The sequence below is a fragment of the Phymastichus coffea genome, unplaced genomic scaffold (assembly GCF_024137745.1).
Source record: "Phymastichus coffea isolate CEN01 unplaced genomic scaffold, Cenicafe_Pcof_1.1 PCOF00011, whole genome shotgun sequence".
Classification (NCBI taxonomy): domain Eukaryota; kingdom Metazoa; phylum Arthropoda; class Insecta; order Hymenoptera; family Eulophidae; genus Phymastichus; species Phymastichus coffea.
The window spans coordinates 4931681-4950836 of NW_026706822.1; the positions used below are offsets into that span (position 1 = coordinate 4931681).

The 19156-nt window shown below is 38.0% G+C and overlaps 1 protein-coding gene across 4 annotated transcripts in view; it reads left to right on the forward strand.

The window, feature by feature from the left end:
* LOC131672143 (uncharacterized) overlaps nucleotides 1–19156 on the forward strand; it is a 984265-nt gene that overhangs the window by 497917 nt on the left and 467192 nt on the right. For all 4 annotated transcript variants that reach the window (XM_058949194.1, XM_058949184.1, XM_058949166.1 and 1 more), the window contains one exon: nucleotides 14242–14437. In XM_058949194.1, coding sequence (XP_058805177.1) covers nucleotides 14242–14437 — 196 coding nt within the window. The remainder of the gene's footprint in view (nucleotides 1–14241; nucleotides 14438–19156) is intronic.

Consider the following 19156-nt stretch of genomic DNA (forward strand, 5'->3'; position numbering starts at 1 on the left):
CTATTTCATCAAATATTGATGATTGATCAGGATCCAAATTTTTATACATAATTTTATAAGATTTTGAGCATTCAAACAGAAAAGTTCTGTCATCTATTTCAACTTCTGTAACTTCATCATAAGGTTCTGGTAAACTATCATCACGAAAAGTCATTTCTTCCGTAGCAGTAATGTACTAATATGTTTTAATGAAAAAAATTAACGATGATTTTTGAAATATTCTCCGAATTTATATGATACTTTTCCTATAGATTATTTTTTGATATATTTTCCATTAAAATAAATTAAAAGTATATAACCTCACTTGTTCAGGTTACGAGAGGAGACAGTCACCGTGCGCCTGGGCTGAGCTCTGCTAATTTTTTAATTGGATCAATCCCGGTAAAGAAAGCCCGTGCTGACTTTCACAGGCTGACGTTCGCTCTAGTTGGGAGAAGATTAAATGAATGAATTTATCGACCATGATAAAGTTATACACTTGGCGATCCCATTTATTGACGTCTTTTACATACACACACGCTACAAAATTCACTTCGCCGTGGCGAGCGCGCTTGCACAGCCCTTTTTGCGACCAAAATTCGTGGGATCACGTGAGCGAAATCGCTCAGTGTACGCGATAAAGTTCGCTTAGAATCCGCGGATCTGCAACCGCGCGAGAATTGGCGCGAGAGAGACAATATTAGGGTTTGACCTACCAGGCACCGACGGTCCGTCGGTGGAGAGACGACGCCAACGGAAACGTAGTCCGGCTGAGAACGGCGCCCTGGTAATGATGGGCACTGCTGCAGAAAGGGCCGCAACACGGCCTTTGCCTCTGTGACGCGGAATGGGCGCTGCTTTAGGTTGAGCTGCAGATAACTCCCTTTTGTTGACGGTCGTAACAGCGGGGCACTCGCTATATCAGTTGGCTTGTAGGAATCGTAGTCTGATCCTCTTATGCATAAGACGGCCCTAATTGCTTAAGAGCTCATGCCTCACTGCCTTTTCTTCACACCTATTTTTCTAAGCCACACGCTGCCGCGCTCCCACTTCTTGCGCAGTCAAAAATCGGCCGATATCGCTCTCCCTCTCTCGCTGGTACTCACAGCGACACCTCATCGACCGTTGCGCTCTTCTCTCCCATTTCTGCAACGACACAAGCATGTAGCCGTTGTTTGAAACACGCTCGGTCATTGTGCTCATGCAAGGAGAGTGCCGCTCACAGGGCCAGCGTACTCGCTGTAGCCCTGTCACAAGGTAGCATAATATCATACGTTTCTTCGAACATTTTAAAAATTTGTTCAACTTCTTGAACGATTTCGATTGCATCAGCTGTATCTTTACAAGTTTTATATATATTATAAAGTTATCATAATTTCTTAAATCTTCAAGTCACACAGCCCCTTTTCTTTTATTCAATATAAGTTTCAAATGATATCGTTCAGTATCTTTCATAGCTAATATACCTATTCTTCCTATTGTATTATTGTTAAAATTTCTTTTAACTCAAATTTTATTTTCTAAAGAATAGTATTTAGGAATATTTACATTTTCAATGTTCTAGCATATTGATCAGATTTGTTTAAGTCAAATTATGTAGTTAATATAATTTTCTAATATTGTAAAGCTTTTTACATTACAAATTTCAGCAGATACATTACCAAAAATATCTTTACACCTGATATTCAATAAAGATTTGAATTTACGATGGAATAACCTAACTGTTATATTAGGAATATTGTTATAAGTAGTCCCTTTTGGAAATTAAAAAAAGTCTTTTTAATTTTTTTTATTTTTTCCATTTTCGGTTACACGTCATTGTGTAAATAAATAAATGATAAATAAATCCGAACGCGCTACTTGTCTTATGATTGTCATAGCATCTTCATAATGCTATTGCATATATCTAGGGCTTTCAATATAAGTAGTGTGACGGTAAACGTCAAATTAAGCGCTAATTACCTAACCTAGTAGCTGCCTGCGGGGGCAGCACTTACCGGTAGACGAAAAATGTAACAACGGAATTCGGCACGCGAGCAGACGGAACGCGCGTGATTGAAAACGAGGCAGTGGAGATCCAGCTACCGGTACGGAAGCCACGAAAGTTAAGGTTCGCGACCTAATTGCCCGTACGTGCCCCAGAGTCCTGAGTAATTGTCATCGAGCTACACGGCGTGCAGACCTGAGCCAGCCGAAAAAGCAGCATTGTTACCTGCGGCATCAAGAGTGTGTGTGTGAGGTTTCGCCATCGAAGGCGACACCACGTGCGCGCGAATTCGCGATCCGCGACAAAAAGAACAATCAGACTTTCCCGCAGTGCGAATTGTTCCCTTCGTCTTCGTGCGTCTGCAAAATAAAGGTAAGCTGGCCAGCTTGATCTTGCGACCGCGATTGCATGCGTGATAACCGATTTTCCGCATTCGATGCGAAGCGTGCATGTAATAGCTCTACGGACAAAGAGCAGCGAGCGTCCCGACACTGCATGTTGTTGTCGAGCGAGCGCCGATGTAAACATACACACGCGGGCCAATTCTAGTGTAGCATTTGAAAGATAATAAAGAGTTTTTGTTCGTGATGTTAACAAGTACTTTCGACGCGTTTATTCCGTATTGATTCCACTCCTGCAGATTTGTAGATTTGTTGGTTGACTGACACCCGTTCCCTCTTGCTCTCCGACTTTCTTATTTGATATAGGTGATTGCGAGCGTATTTACGCGATCGTCTTAATAAAAATAATTAAACGATAAGCAACCCCGTTACAGTAGATACTATAAAAATATAGCCTAATTTTTCTTTGAAAGTTATATAATTATTAGCTGCACTACCCAGAACATGATCTAATAAACCCTGATAACACTCAATTCTCAATTTTGTTTTTTATTGTTTCTAAAATAATTTATATTATTTTATTCTGCCATAACAGTTGCATGTGAAAAAAAATTGTTGCGTTACTCTCCCACCATACCATAAAGGACAAAAATTACCGATCTGTCGATAAGCTAAACGATGAGCCCAATATTTTAAAAAAGTTATAAATATTCTTTTAAAAAATCCATACATAACAAAGAGATGCTTTGCTTAAAAGGTTTGATTCAGAGATATAATTTTGAAATCTTTTATAAACAAATTATAATTTTACCTTTCTTAATCAATCATTCGTGAAAACTAATTCATAAGCATATAATACACCTACGTAACAAAAATTTGATTTACTGTTATAGAACAAAAAACTAAATTTTTAATTTTTACTCTACTGCAGAAACACAGGGAGGCAAGAATTAAAAATCAAAATATATTCGTAAATCAATAACGTAAAGTTATCTGATATAATTAGGACAATTACCGCTAGAAGTGTGTACATGAATATTGCCAATCATAATAGAAATCTTATTTAACGTGGTTATGTCTGTAAGTTTCCATGTTGAGAAACCAAACTATTACAATAACAAACCAAATTACAATAAAAAAATTTCATTATAACATTAAAAATGGAATAGTAACAAATAATTGCTAGGCCTTAGGCCTTCTGTTCGTACAGTTACAAAAAAAATTATACGTTAAAGAATTGTCAGAGAAATTAATTCTGAAGTACATATAGATACTTACAAGCGGTATAGGTAGCGGATAAAGGAGTCAATTATGTATTTAGTAATTTTGTTACAAATTTCCAAATATAAACTAATATGATCAAAATAATCAAAATAGCTGATAAATGTACACAAATAGATAATGAATTAAGTTCCGAAGTACAAGTTGCAAAGGTTACTGAAAGCAGTTCAAGTATGTGTGAAGCATCAAGTAAATATTTTTTCATATTATGTTGCAGTATAGTTTTGTATAGTTGTGTTTCACAGATGTTAACCGTGGTAGATGTTATTCAAGGAGTAGTTGGTACCAAAATAGAAATAATATTAAATTAAATAATAAAATTGTAGAAATCAAATTAAAAAGCTAAAATTAATATAGTCGTAACTAATTAAAATTACTGTATCGGCTAATATATCAACATAAGTAAAACTAAATGATATACTATACATATATATATATATATATATAAATTCATATGGAATTGAACTACGAATATGATTACTTGACATTTACTCAATTAATTTACTATTTAAAACTTTCATTTGTAGTTAACTAATATTAATGTAATGGAGTACAGACACATACATATTATATATATGTATATATGTATCATAGCATCTAAATCAATATACCAAAAACAAAAACAAATTTATTAATCGTTTATTTGATATTTATTTAGTGAAAGTCTTTTTTACACTTTTTGTTATTATTATATTTTCTACTTATTTACCGAACTCCAGGATATTTTAGAATATAAAACAGATAAACAAAGTATTCAATCAATATATATATATATATATATATATATTGATTGAATACTTTGTTTATCTGTTTTATATTCTATATAAATATATATATATATATATATAGAATACTTTGTTTATCTGTTTTATATTCTATATAAATATACATATATATAAACAAAATATATATATATAATATAATATATATAATATATATATATATAATATACGTATAATCAATAAAAATACGCAACTAACACAAACTAGAACTTTATTGAAATGCAAACGTGATGCTTCCAATTTGACGCTCAGGCGTCAACTAACTAAACAACAACAAAAATATTTATTCTGACGTTGCCGTAGATACAAACGTATGAATTAGATATTATAAATCACATTCGTACCCCCTCCTTTGAAAAAAATTGTCGTCCTCTACAATAAGAAAATCTTGAACCAAGCGGGTTAATCCATCTTCAACCAATGAAGGCTCCAAGATTGCCCAAGATACCAAATCTTCGAGCACAGCCTAACCAACATTCCAGAAGAAAACTGGGACCCGTCTCTTGATTCTTGAATCTTCTCTCTTGACTTCAAGCAGGTAGATCTTCAGTCTTCCAATGACGACTCTAGGCCCCAAGCCAATCATCATTCCAGAAAACAAAAGACCCGTTTCTTGAACGTCAGGAAATTTCGAAATGAGTATTATGGGGAACATAAAGAGATTGAACTTGGTTGGGAGTTGGCGCTAAGTGGTCCAACCCAAGTTCCTGTTCTGGCATTTGTCCACAGGTTGGGGAAAACCACAGCACCAAAAACTCAAGCAGAACAGTTCTCCAATTAACAACGGTCAACGTATTTCGCAAGTTTATCACTATGTACAATTTTATTCTTATGTCTAGGGGATTGTCTTGTACAATAAATAACGTCGTTAATTTTTCGAATAACTTCATCTGGACCTTCCCAATTGGATTGCAACTTCGGGGTCTTTTCAAGTATTCTCTTCGGATTGAAGAACCAAATTTTTTCTTTGACTTGAAATGACTTGAAAACATAAGACTTATCATAGGTCATCTTGGTACGGTTGGATTGTAAATTCATTTTTCTTCGAGCAACATCATGAATTTGGTATAATTGATGACGAATTCTTGTGACATAATTGGAGGGAGTTTCGGGAACAACGCTGGATGAACATCCTTGGAGTAACTCAATGGACAATCGAAGATCTTGTCCAAGGTACATCTCCGCAGGACTCATCCCCGTTGTCTCATTTCGTGAAGAACGAAACGCCAGAAGAAAGAGTGGAATAAGTTCAGTCCAATTCCGTTGATTTTCTGAAACGAACAACGATAGCTACTGCAGAATTGTTCTATTAATATGCTTGACTTGACCATTAGATTGTGAGTGTAAAGGTGTAGTTCTAGTTTTATGGATACCCAATAAAACCGTTAATTCTTTGAACAAAGTTGATTCAAAATTCCTACCCTAATCTATATAGATTTCTAAGGGATCTCCATGACGGGAAATGATTTGGGAGACTAACGCCCGAGTGATTGTCTTGGCTTGAATATTTTTTAGAGGAATTACTTCAGGCCATCTTGTAAAACAATCAACTATAACCATTAAATACCTATTACCCGATGAATAAGGAGGTAATTTACCTAAAATATCAATTTGAAGTGTTTCAAATGAAGCTCCAACATTATAAATCTGTAAGGCACTTTTACCTCTTCCTGGTGGTTCCTTTTTAGCAATAGAAAGATCACGACTGTTACACCAATTTTCAACATCTCTTTTACAGGAATTCCAGTAAAAATGACGTCGAACCTTGTCCAGAGTCTTGTTTATACCAAAATGGCCACTAGTAGAAGAATCGTGAGCTTCGTTGAGCACTTCATTGATCCTACTCTTTGGAACAATTAATTGTCACACACATGTTTTCAAATCATGTGATTCCTAACGTCTAAAAAGAAGATCATTACGAACAAAGAGAGAATCCCATTGAAGAATATAAAATTTAAACGAAGGACTTTTTGATGAAACAATACGTCTATCAGGGCGTTTATATTCCCTTTTGAATTTAAGTAGGACACTAATGTCCTCATATTTTCTTTGTTCTATTTTCCAATCAATTGGATTATTCTCAAGAAGACAGATTCGACCGACTACCTTTTTAACAGCATAGTTGTTTTCAATTTTTGAGCAATATCTACAAAAAGATTCATCACAGGGACGACGTGAAAGTCCATCTGCATTACTATGAGAAGATCCTTTCCTATGAATAACCTCAAAACTAAATTTACTTAATTTTCCTAACCGTCTAGCTAACTGACCATCTAAGTTCCCGAAAAGAGATTAGCCATTTAAGAGCTGAATGATCTGTACGAATTGAAAATTTCTTACCAATAAGATAATGGGAGAAATATTCAGAAGAATCTATATCCGCTAAAAGTTCTCTTCTAGTGACGCAGTAATTGCTCTCAGCCTTAGATAAAGGTGGTCCGATAAGTACTTAGCCTCACCGCCTGATGGCGCCACTCTCGCAAAAGAAATATTCTATCACGTAGTACAACCTTCTCGATGGTTACTGTCAAGATTTCATCCGGATCAGAGTTGTAGTTTATTTTTGAGAGCGTGTGAAAGCAAGTGTGTCCGTTGATTTTTGAAAAATGGATAAAAAGCAGTATCGGTCGGTGATTCGATTCTTGTTTTTGGAAAGGAAATCGCGCAGCGAAATCAAAAAGCACTTTGATGCTGTGTACGGTGACTCTTCTCCTTCGATGGCGACCGTCAAAAGTTGGTTTAACGAGTTTCAACGTGGTCGCACGTCGATTTTTGAAGAGCCACGTCGAGGTGCTCCGAAAACGGCTACCACGGAGGATAACGTGAAAAAAATTCACGATCTCGTATTGGCAGATCGACGATTGAAGGTGCGTGAGATTGCTAAGATCGTAGGCATCTTAAAAGACCGCGTGGGTCATGTCCTGCATAAAATTTTGGGCATGTGAAAGCTGTCGGCGCGATGGGTGCCGCATTTGCTCACTCCGGACAACAAGCGCAATCCGAAGGAGTTTCTGCATCGTTTCGTAACAGTCGACGAAACATGGATCCACTGGTATACACCAGAGACCAAGGAACAGTCGAAACAGTGGACTTTACCCGGCGAAAGTGCTTCGAAGAATGCGAAGACTACCCCATCGGCCGGAAAGGTGATGGCCGCCGTTTTCTGGGATTCACAAGGTGTGATTTACATCGACTATCTGAAGAGGGGCAAAACGGTCACCGGGCTGTACTATGCCAAAATATTGGGCCGATTCGACGTCGAATTGCAGAAAAAACGGCCCCATTTGGCGAAGAAAAAAGTGCTCTTCCACCATGACAACGCACCGGCTCACACCTCCGCCGTCGCCATGGCCAAATTGGTCGAATTAGGCTACGAACTGCTGCCCCATCCATCGTATTCTCCAGATTTAGCCCCGTGCGACTTCTTTTTGTTTCCAAACTTGTAAAAGTCACTCGCTGGGCAGAAATTTGAGTCGAATGAAGAGGTAATCACTGCCACGGAAGCCTACTTTTCAGACCTCGCGGAATTTTTCAGACGGATTAAAGAAGTTGGAGCATCGCTGGGCCAAGTGTATCGAACTGAAATGAGACTATGTAGAAAAATAAAACGCCACTTTTCCAAAATTTTCGTTTTTCTTTTGTAGGCTAAGTACTTATCGGACCACCCTCCTAGGAGGGGATGTCAAGGCCTGCTTTAACTTATCAAATGCTTTTTGACTTTCTCAAGTCCAAACAAATGGAATGTTTTTCTCAGTTAATTTATAAAGAGGTTTGACTATGTCAGAAAACTTTCGGACGAATCTTCTTGAATATAAAGCGAATCCAATAAAACTCCTAATCTGTTTCTTTGTCTTAGGAATTGGCCATTCTAAGACAGCAGAAACTTTCTTGGGGTCCATACTTATACCCTCCTAAGATATAATATGACCTAGGTACTCTGTTTGCCTCTTAAAAAGTTCGCACTTTTTCAGGTTAACTTTCATATTATAACGGGGTAAGATGGTTGGTGGGCTACACCGTGTACAGGTTTGCGGCTTGTTGCATGTATACGGAGAAGCACGAGTTGCGCGAGCGTTGCCGTGTCTTCACATGACGGCGTACGCTTTAGCGACGCACTGTGTGCTTTTTAATAATTGCCCCCATCAGAAACACTTTCTTTGCGTCAATCCTTATACCGCGACCTTACCTACAGCGTATACCCTTTCCTCCGAGCGACGACTCCGTTGGTTACTGTCGTTATTTTTGTTAGGCAGCTTTAGAGAGCCGCCATTTTGTTCGCTGCCTCGCCCACACAACAATTGTTCGTCTACATTAGATTTGCGATAGGCGTACGATTACTTCTACTCGCTTTATGGTCTTACATGAGATCGACCGGCAATTTAATCTTTAACATATTGCGCGGAGCTGGCCAGCTACCTCCCGGATTCTGCTCTTGTTCGCGCGTGATACTCAAGTTATTGTCAGTCATCGGTGTAGTCGGCTATTTCTGGCGGGGGGGGGTGTGGACGATCCACTGGAGTCCTCTCTCTCTCTTTCTCTTTCTCTCTCTCTCAGGTTTGCCTCTTGGACTCTCGTCTTCGTGTAGCTTGTTCAAAAATTCAACGTCTGTCTTGCGTTGTCTTGAATAGATGTTTCTTTGTCAACTAAAAACTGGCGGGTTGGTAGGTGCTGCCCCTCGCGGGCAATCACCCTTACGAAACGAATGCGCGGATGTAACGTTCATCGTTACTATATATATATATATATATATATATAAATATATATATTGAATTGATTTTCATATAGTATTCATATAATGTTTAAAGGTTATTCATAAACATATTACATATAAATATTTTGTCACAAAATCTCATACAATATAAATTAATGAATAAAAATTATACAACATAGAAAAATGTCACACTTGTAGGTAGTATGATCAAATATTAATTTAAGAAAGAAAGTTTTATAGAGTACTATAAAGGTATGTACATTATAGAAAAAGCGAAACTCTATATAGGAGATGTTCTATTTGTTCCAAGCGATGTGCAAATGATTCGTTTTTATTAGAGCACAAGAACGGGGAAAATACACGTACATAATAAATTAACAGTATGCTGTACATGTGGAATAGTTCTGAAAAAATATAGTATGAAAATACATATGAAGACCCATGAGAAAAATTAAAATTTTAAATGTTTATTTTGTAAAAAAACAATATCAAAATAAATCTGTATTTTTGCGACATGTTCACAAGCATGACAAAAACTCTAAACTCTGTGGAGGAAAATTTATTCGTTTCAAGACGTACACGCTAATTTGCCCCTCAATGGCCATTAGCGATTTGTTTCCCCGACTTGATTGAAGGCGCCAGACCACCGTTCCTGAAATCGGCGAACGTCGGGGATTCGAGTCGGAAAAAAGCGAAATTACTGCGCATCGTGTATCTGTGCAGTGTATGCGTATACGAGCATCTTCACTGCTACCGGTCGGATATCTTCGTATTATTCCTCTATTGCAATACACCTTGCTCCTACGTGGTCGCAATCAGTCAGCTTGGTTAACACGTCCTTCTTTCCGGGTCAGAGTACGAGCGGATAATGACATGCAAGCGGCTATGTCACTATAAGAGCGAAAACGTGTTAAAAACTCGGAACGCTTCACCTGTAAATTTCTACCACGGCTAAAAATAAATCAGGTTAGCATGCAGGAGATTTCCGATTAGTAAGGCAACAGTAAATTGATGACATCAATTTCATAATTTACTTCTTTATTTCTAACAACAGACCAAAATCATCTACTTAAGTTGGTCAGAAAATGGCGGTAGTCAGCACGATTTGGTCGAAATGATCATATACATGGTATGTCGGTGACGGATCCACGTGCTCCGGCCGAATGAATAATGTGAGGAATATCACGCTTGGTAACACTTGATTATCACTTAAACGAACGGCATTTTACTCACTAACTTCGAAGTTGCTTAGTTCTCATGCAAAATCACAAAGTCTTTATAAGGGTCTAATGACTGCGCGCGGCTAAGGCTACAACCAGTGGTAAAATGGACGAGCGACGGCTTTCCACGAACGAAAATGTCTTTCTCCTCTTTATTCCGAGAAGAAACCCCATTATTGGTTGATATGAAAATTCGGATATCGGTAGCGCCCTTCGAATATCCTCGTCGTCTCGATTTTTCACTCTCTTTTACCCCCTTACTAAGTTGATAAGCATTAATTAATATGAGGAATTTACACTTACTCAGCGCTAACATCCGATGCAGACGGAAATCTAATTTTTCTCCGTATTCATCTATTGGTCCAATCAGTAAGTGCCGTCAGTGGTGCAATTAGTCAGAATTTTGAATCTGTTAGTTCAAATCGGTCCGTAATATCCATTTAGTTACTGGTCGCTTTATCAGACGTATACCGAAAATAAATCGCCTACATTTATTTTCGCATTATTCGAGTCGCATTTTTCTTTTCTGCAGTATTACAAATCTATTTTACATATTACTCTTTAATTTAAGTCATCCTTTTCTTACAATTGTTATTCTAACTTATTACCCAGCGCCCTCGCAGTCGAATTGAAATTCACAATAAACTTCTTGCAATCATTTTTCGCTCGTCAGTAGGTGTCAGGTAACATTTATATACATCACTTCGAATGCGAATACAAATAATTCAAAAGATGTTGGTCGGTTATATGCGCTCGTCTTTAGTCTTTCGCTGTCTTCTCTAGTCACTCTCTTTCTCTCTCTAGCTCATACTCCCTCTCCCTCTCTAGTCTATCTACTTGTTGTGGCTCATCAAAATGTCCGTCGCCCCTGGTCCATGTGCGCTTCGCTCTCAGTGCTGATGCTGAGTTTTGCCTACTGAAGCTCTCGGTCGTCGCTCCAGTCGCGTATTTCTAGTGTGCGCGTGTGTGTATGAACGGGAATAGTCCCACCGAGTATCAGTGTGGCGTTCAGGGCGTCGTTCATCATCTACGAGCAACCGCCGACAGTTGATTATTGGCTGCTCGTATTTCCCGCTTGCAGCTGTGGTTTAAGCAGCTAGGCGACTCTGACCGTTGAGAGAAAGTGTATGTTTGATGTAAGAGCGGTGTAGTATTAGTTTTCTGGATCTTTATATGTGCTGGCATGATCATGTGTATGTGTCAGCTCGGTCATTTAACATTTTCGCCTTTTTGCATTTCCATGAACGCTTTGCGATCCTGCACAAATTTTACCGAGATTAAAGTAAAATTTTATTCAAATTCGCTGTTAGATTTGTTCTACTATTTTTAATAATAAACGAATAGTGACGAAAGCAAAAAAATGTTGTAAATAAATACACGTTGACCGGGAACTAAGGCGTTTCATCGGTACCTCAGGCTACTGTAGGGTAGGTTAGGAGTTGCTGGTGACGTTCGTACCTTTCAGAGATCGTCTGAGTCTCTCTACGCGAAGATATGAACGTAGGTCAGATATTTTTGGGACAGACCTCGTAAGTATAGTTGATGAAGAACTACGCAAAGATCTCTTAATCTTCTCTGGCACGATAAGGTGTATCAGATTAACTGGTCCAAAACTGACGAAAATATTATTAAATTCAATGAAATGAACTGTAACATTTGTTGCATCAATGACAATTGCAATCATTAATACTTAGAAGAACTTCGCTTGCTGTCATCCAATTTTGATGATTGGTTTTACGGCTAGTAAACGGCTAGTTTTACACGCTGCGGTAGCGATGGTTGAGTTATAAGGCGCGTGTGGGTACTTGCAGGAATCTAGGCGTCGAAGTCGGCAGTTATATAATAATAATTTTTATTATAAAGTGACAGAGCTCCAGAGAGATGTCTTCACAAGGCGAGATCGTGTACAGGACTGAATGCGCTTGTCCCTCTCGGGGGCTCACAAACTTAAGATAAGTCCCTACCACTTCCTTCAGGAACAAGTATATCCTGGGAACCGAGAGATTCATATAGCTTAATTGTTTATTTAGGTTTGCAGCTATCTATGTTCTATTTTATTTCTGGTCTAGCATGTATTTACCACGTACAGTTTGTTTGTTTCGGCCTATCTTATATCTTCTACTTCGATCGGTCCGCGTGTGCAACGAATACACGTATATGACATATGTTCTTATAGCTACAGGAGATAACTATATTATTTTATTATTAGTTCGCATGACACTTGCAATCAGAAAGCGTAAAATTTCTACAATTGAGAATCTATAAAAAACCTATAAAGAAAGCTAAATCTATTATAAAAAATGTTAAATATAAGTAAATTATATAGAAATATATTCATAGAAATACCTAGTCTGTTATCGTTGAATGTAAATTATATGGATAAGTAATTATCAATATTTAAAATTATATTTACTATTAAAATTATATTTATTATTGAATAAAACTGTAGATTGTTGTATTTAATTGTATATTTTTAAGTTATTTTGTTTCAGTTTAGTTTTATAATATATTGTACTTATTGTTAGTGAAATTATTATGAATAAATCGAAATTAAAACTTAGTATAAACTTAATTTTTTTATTTTTATAATCCTCCTAAATACTTCTTTTAAATTTAAATCAGTTTCAATATTCTTATGAACATCCTAATTTTGTAACAAAATCCACATTAAGATAATAAATTTAATTTCGAAAAAAAAACTTTGGAAATTAATTTAACATTTTATTTCAAAGTAAATATATCGAAAATATTAGTATTAACTATGACATATCAATATGAAAGAGTAATAAATACTCTCGCAAATTATCTTATTAATGCATTTGTAATGTGCATGCGCATGAGAAATATTAAGGCTTCGGAGATGTAAATGAATTTTTGTCGCGATATATAATTTTTTATTTACATCTAAAAAATATCTATGAATCGTTAAAAACCATTACATATAGATGCTAGTCGACAGTTTTTGACCTGAAATTTTCATTTATTTCATCAGAATTGGAGTTACTATTGATTGTAATTGATTTTTACTGCCTAATAGCGATGTGTGCATTTTTTGCAAAATCAGGAGACAATTTTCAAAGCTATGAATAGAGATTAAGATAAAAGTTAAAATTATTGATGTGGACTCTAAAAGATACTTTAATGTGTTTATTTGAAAATGGCTTTGTTAAAACTACTGTAAAAAATATCTGAAATAGTGTCGGAGTTACCATAAAAAGGCTTTGGAGATAAATGATGAATGTCCACCATTTGAAAAATATTAGAGATAACGGATTCTCGAATTTTTTTATAAATAGTAGTCATTTTTCACTAGTAATTATCGTTAGTTAGCAAGAGAAAACTCTTCTGCAAAATACGTGGTATATCGGAACTCTGATTTGTGTCTTTACACTAGAACTTCCCATAATATAGGCTATACCCAATTTTCTTTATCCGTCAAAGATGACGAATCACAGCCTCGGACATGTCACACGTGAGGTCTTGTGAGACAAACTCAATCGTGTCTTTGATTAGCACTGACGCTCGCCACATTCTCATGGCTTGGAGGATATTTATCAGCTTTTGCAAGCCGCGTTTAGAAATATATTCATCAAAACAATTACATGAAAACGATTAGGTGAAATATGCACCATATATATCCAGCGCGGTCTGGACTTCGAGTACAAACAGTCGGCGTGAAAACCCATGATTCAAGCTGAGACGGCAGTCGCGCGTGCACACACCATCTTGCTCTACCTCGTTCCCAATTGCTGAAGTGCGTAAGATTGATTGTTATTCTAATTATATTTATTTCATACATCCAACTCTATCTTCAAGATCGGGTAACGACAAGAAATAACCCTCGTCCCATTACAAAATTTCGTTAATTATATTTCATATTTAATCTTTTCAATAATGTTTTGAATAATAGAAAATTTTGCAATCATAGTACCCTTTGCAGGAAATACAAAATCCTAATGAACTGAAGTCATACCGCAGTAATACACCTTTGAATATTATTGAGCCGGCAGTATCTACGGATCAAAGAAGTCCAATTGATATTTTTCCACAAGTTATTATACAGCAAAATACAACGTCGATGGAACAAAAGAATCTAAGTGTTGAAAGCAAGAATCCTATCAATACCAATGTACAATGTAAGTACTGATTCTAAATATCTTCCTATTTGATTCCCGTGAAATAAGATATTTAAAATCAACAAGAAATCTGTTCATATATTAAAATATATCCGACAAAACGATATATACTACTAAATTATATACTTTTATAACAGAAATTATTTAATTATATAACAAACATCTGTTTATATATTTTTACGGATTGATTTTATAAGTATATCGAATTAGAAATTTAAGTACATTTACAAACCTTACAGTTAGTTTAATAGCGCATACAATTAGTGCTATCTAAATTGTAAAGTAGAATCACGGTTGACCGATTCATCCATTGATTTTCACCATCGTTCGTTTGCCATCTCAGGCTGAGATTGTGCATGTACGTATTCTCATGCAGATTTTCTCTGAGGTGCGGCGAGTGGGGTGATTGATGAATCCAGGAACAGCCGATGACGAGAGATGAGGAGAAACAGCGAACGCAGGATCGAGAGAGGAATAGTTGAGGGGAGTAAGAGAGTTAGGTAGAATATAATCTAGACCGTCGCATCGTGCACGTCGACGATTTTCATTCGTTTTATTATATTTAGTTTTCGATTTTCGAGCGCAGTCTCGTCAGTGGTTAAAATTTTTTCGCTTGAGCATATATGCCCAGTGTGCGGGACGTAATTTTTAAGAATTCGTTGGTTTTCTATTTTGTGGCTGGGTCGCGGTCATGATGGAGTGGAGAACGGCGATGGCTAGCAACCGCGTGGTAGCGAGCAGTGCGTGGCCTTGCGATTTGAGGTCGACGACGATCAACTGAGGCCAGACGACCAGCTGAACGGGTCAATAGAGCAGGCAACAACAGAGTCTCCGGTTTCGTCGGTCGACGATGCTAGTGGGCAGAAGTCAGTGTAACAGTAACTATAGCACAAGTGCAGCGAGAAGTAGCAAAGTTCGTCGACAGCTGAGGTCAATGCTCCGTGTTTTCTCTCTTTCACTCTATTTCATGCATGTTCGGATAGCGCATTTGCACGTGTATGGCCGAGCTGTTTTACTGACCCCAGTGTCAGTTATAGCTATTCGTTATGCGTTCGTTGGGTTAGAGAAAAGATTACCGTATAGTCTGTGAGTAATCCTATAAAAAAAATGTTATACTAACATCATGTCTTTTAAATAATCTTAATTTTAAACCTATTCTAACTGAATGAAAATGTTTGAATATATATGAAAAAATTTTAATTCAGTGTGGTAAAACATTTTAAGTTATTCAAAGAAAAAATACTGTTACAAAAAAATTTACCTTGTTATGCTCGACATGACAAACTCTTGTGGGAAAAATATTTCACTTACCTCTAATTCTGGAATAAACTTTGCTATGCTAATATGTTAAGATACTGATCCATTAAATATTTCTCATGAGTTACATATATTAGGTAGAAACATTCTTACGAAAAACAAAAACATTTAGGAAGAATACGTTGACATAAAAAAATATGAAATGCTCTAACGTGGTTAAAAATCAATAACTCGATTTATTCTGAAATTTGTATTCCCGAAATGATTTATTGAATGAATTCTAAAACGCCGATTTAGAGTTTATTGAAAAACTTGATAATGATAACAGTATGGTCGATAAAAGAGATAACTTAGAACCTTAAACTTCCGAATTGCCTGAAGGAAACGCTTTGTTAACAGCAAAATCTTAGTCAGACACATTTTACGATGAATATACAATAACTGGTTTTTACACTAAAAAACGTGATAGATCAGATGACAAAGGTTTATGATACTCACTCAGAGTACAATAACAAAGATTTAGACATGAAAAGTTTTCTAGATATTTACTCTTACGCTGAATGTGATGAACGCGTTAAAAGTGATGTTGGATTAAGAGATTCTGATTTTAGAAAATACATATTAATATCAAAACATCCTCAATTTAGAGAGAATAAATAATTACTTTTTTATTATTTACACAATAATATTATAAGAAGTCTCAATGGAGGAACTTATTATATATTACATATTTTAGATACGCGTTAGAAATATATTGTTAGAAATTATATAAAACAATTGAATAATAATGCTTTGGAATCAAATCTTTACTCTATTTTTTTCGCTTAAGAGGAACTGACGGTTATAGAGATGAATAATGATCGCCTTCATATGAAGGCGATTTCTTGGGCTTCCTGAATAACGAATCGGTTATTCTTCATGTGTTCATTCCATTGCTCTATTCGAGACAAGTCCTCCTCTCGGGTCGCAAGCTCGTCCCTTTGTCTACGGAGGGTATTCGGGGCTTCCGGTTGCCTCCCGTAATTGAGCATTGCAGGGCTGGTTCCCGTGAAGCTATGGATAGCAGTATTCAATGCGAACACGAGTTCAGGTAAGACTCGGTCCCACTGTTTATGATTCCCATGCAGGTACAAGGTAATCATGGTCTTCAGAGTTCTATTAACTCTTTTGGTAGGGTTAGCTTGTAGGGTATAGATCGGCGTAAAGGTCCGGTTTATCCCCTGTTCCCTCAGGTATCCGTCTACAAGCTGGTTACGGAATTCAATGCCATTATCGGACAGAAAGACCTTAGGTGTACTGAAGCGTAGGATTACTCGTTCTCGGAGTTCCTTCACGATCGTGTTACCGTTGGCATTACGTATTGGTATACCTTCGACCCATCTTGTGAATAAGTCGACGAACACTAATACGTATTCGTGCCCTCGAGGGCTCCTCGGGAACGGTCCGGCAATATCACCCGCCACAACTCGCCAAGGTGTGAACAACATCCGATCCCTCATGAGTCCGCGTGGTAAGCGCTGTTCAACCTTACACTGCTGATAGATCTGACATTTTCGGACGTACATGCCAGGCCAATAGTAGGACTGGGCGATGCGGGCAAAGGTTTTCTCTCGCCCCAAATGTTCGGCGGTCTCAATGTCGTGGTTCTCGAACAGGACAGCCTTTCCGTCTTCCAATGGCACGACGAGCTTCCAGGTATACTCGAACCCGTACTTATCTTGGTAATTACTATTTGGATTTTGGTGGTACATCACCCTGCCAACTACCTTCCAATCTGGGTAGTCCTCCGGATTGGCTTCGACGCGTCGGAACTGTTCCGAGTACCAGGCGTCGTCCTTTTCTTTAAGCTGGTCTATCGCAATGACCTCAGCCTTCACGGGTTCGAACGCGCGTGATAACGCATCGGGCAATACGTTGTCAGCCCCCTTTCGATACTCTATCTCGAAAGTATGGTCTTGGAATTGCAAGGCCCATCGGGCTAGATGTCCTATAGGGTTTTTCAAATTATACAGCCATTTCTGACTGTTGTGGTCCGTTACGACTTTGAATCGGTACGCTTCTATATATGGGCGGAACTTTTGTATAGCCCATACGACCGCCAAGATTTCGCGCTCCATGGCAAAGTCGTTCTGCTCCGCCGGGTTAAGGACTCTACTAGTGTACTCGATGATTCGGTCTTCGTCCCGTACTTTTTGAATCAGGACGGTGCCGATTCCCGTAGTGCTAGCGTCTGTTTCCAACACATACAGTCCGTCGAATTCTGGTAATCCGAGGAACGGTGCTGATATCATGAGTGCCTTAAGTTTAGCGAAGGTTTGCTCTTGGTCTGGTCTCCACACATATTCGCACTTTTTCCCCGTTAATTTCGTTAACGATTGAGCGTGTGTAGCGAAATCACTCAAGAAGCGTCGATAACATGAAACAACCCCCAGATAAGTACGCAGCTGTCGTACGTTTCCTGGTCGAGGGTATTCTACGATAGAGCGCACCTTTTCAGGGTCGGGTCTGATTCCTTCTCGGTTAATCAGCAAACCTAGATATATAGCATCCGGCTCGCAGAAGACGCTTTTCTCTTGATTAATCGAGAGTTCGGCTTGGCTTAACCTATCCAACACGGTTCTAAGATGCCGTAGGTGATCTTCAAATTTGGACGATACTACGATGATATCGTCCAAATAGACGAAGGCGAAATCGCCAAGCTCAGGTCTGATCACGCTATCTATCAACCATTGGAAGGTGGCATCGGCGTACGAGAGACCGAATAGCATTCGTACGAACTGGAAGTGTTCCAATCCGGGCACGGTAAAGGCAGTGATAGGTCGAGATTCGGGTTTAAGTGGTATCTGGTGATACGCGCTACTAAGATCGAACGTGGAGATATAGTGTGCGTTTCGCAAACGTCTCAATATATCTTGCATAAATGGTAAGGGGTACGCGTTTGGCTCGGTGGCCTTGTTGAACTTTCGAAAGTCTATACAAAATCGATATGAGCCATCCTTCTTGCGTATCATAACCACCGGGCCCGACCAGCCGCTATTTGCCGGCTCAATCACCCCTTGGGCTAACATTTCCTTTACCAATCTATGTATTTCTTGCTCGACCTTGTGTGACACTGGATAGTAGCGCTGCTTGATCGGTTTCGTATCACCAATTCAAATCTCCTGCTCAATTCCTACCGCAAATCCCAGTTCCGCGGGGGCCTGCTGTAAGGCCTCGCTGATGGTCTTCTGCAATATTGCCTGTTGAGAGGCTGTTATCTCGGCTAGTCCGATAGTAGCTAATCTCGGACTAGCCTCTAAACTAACTACTTCTAGTTTCATCTTGGTTTGCGATTTCTTGAGCAAAAACGTATCGTCTTCAGAATCAAGAACCGCCCTAATCAATCTAACATAATTTACTTCTAGAATACATTCATCGACAAGGGTTGGGAGTATAGCTACCCTCGTCGGCATCGCCATACCA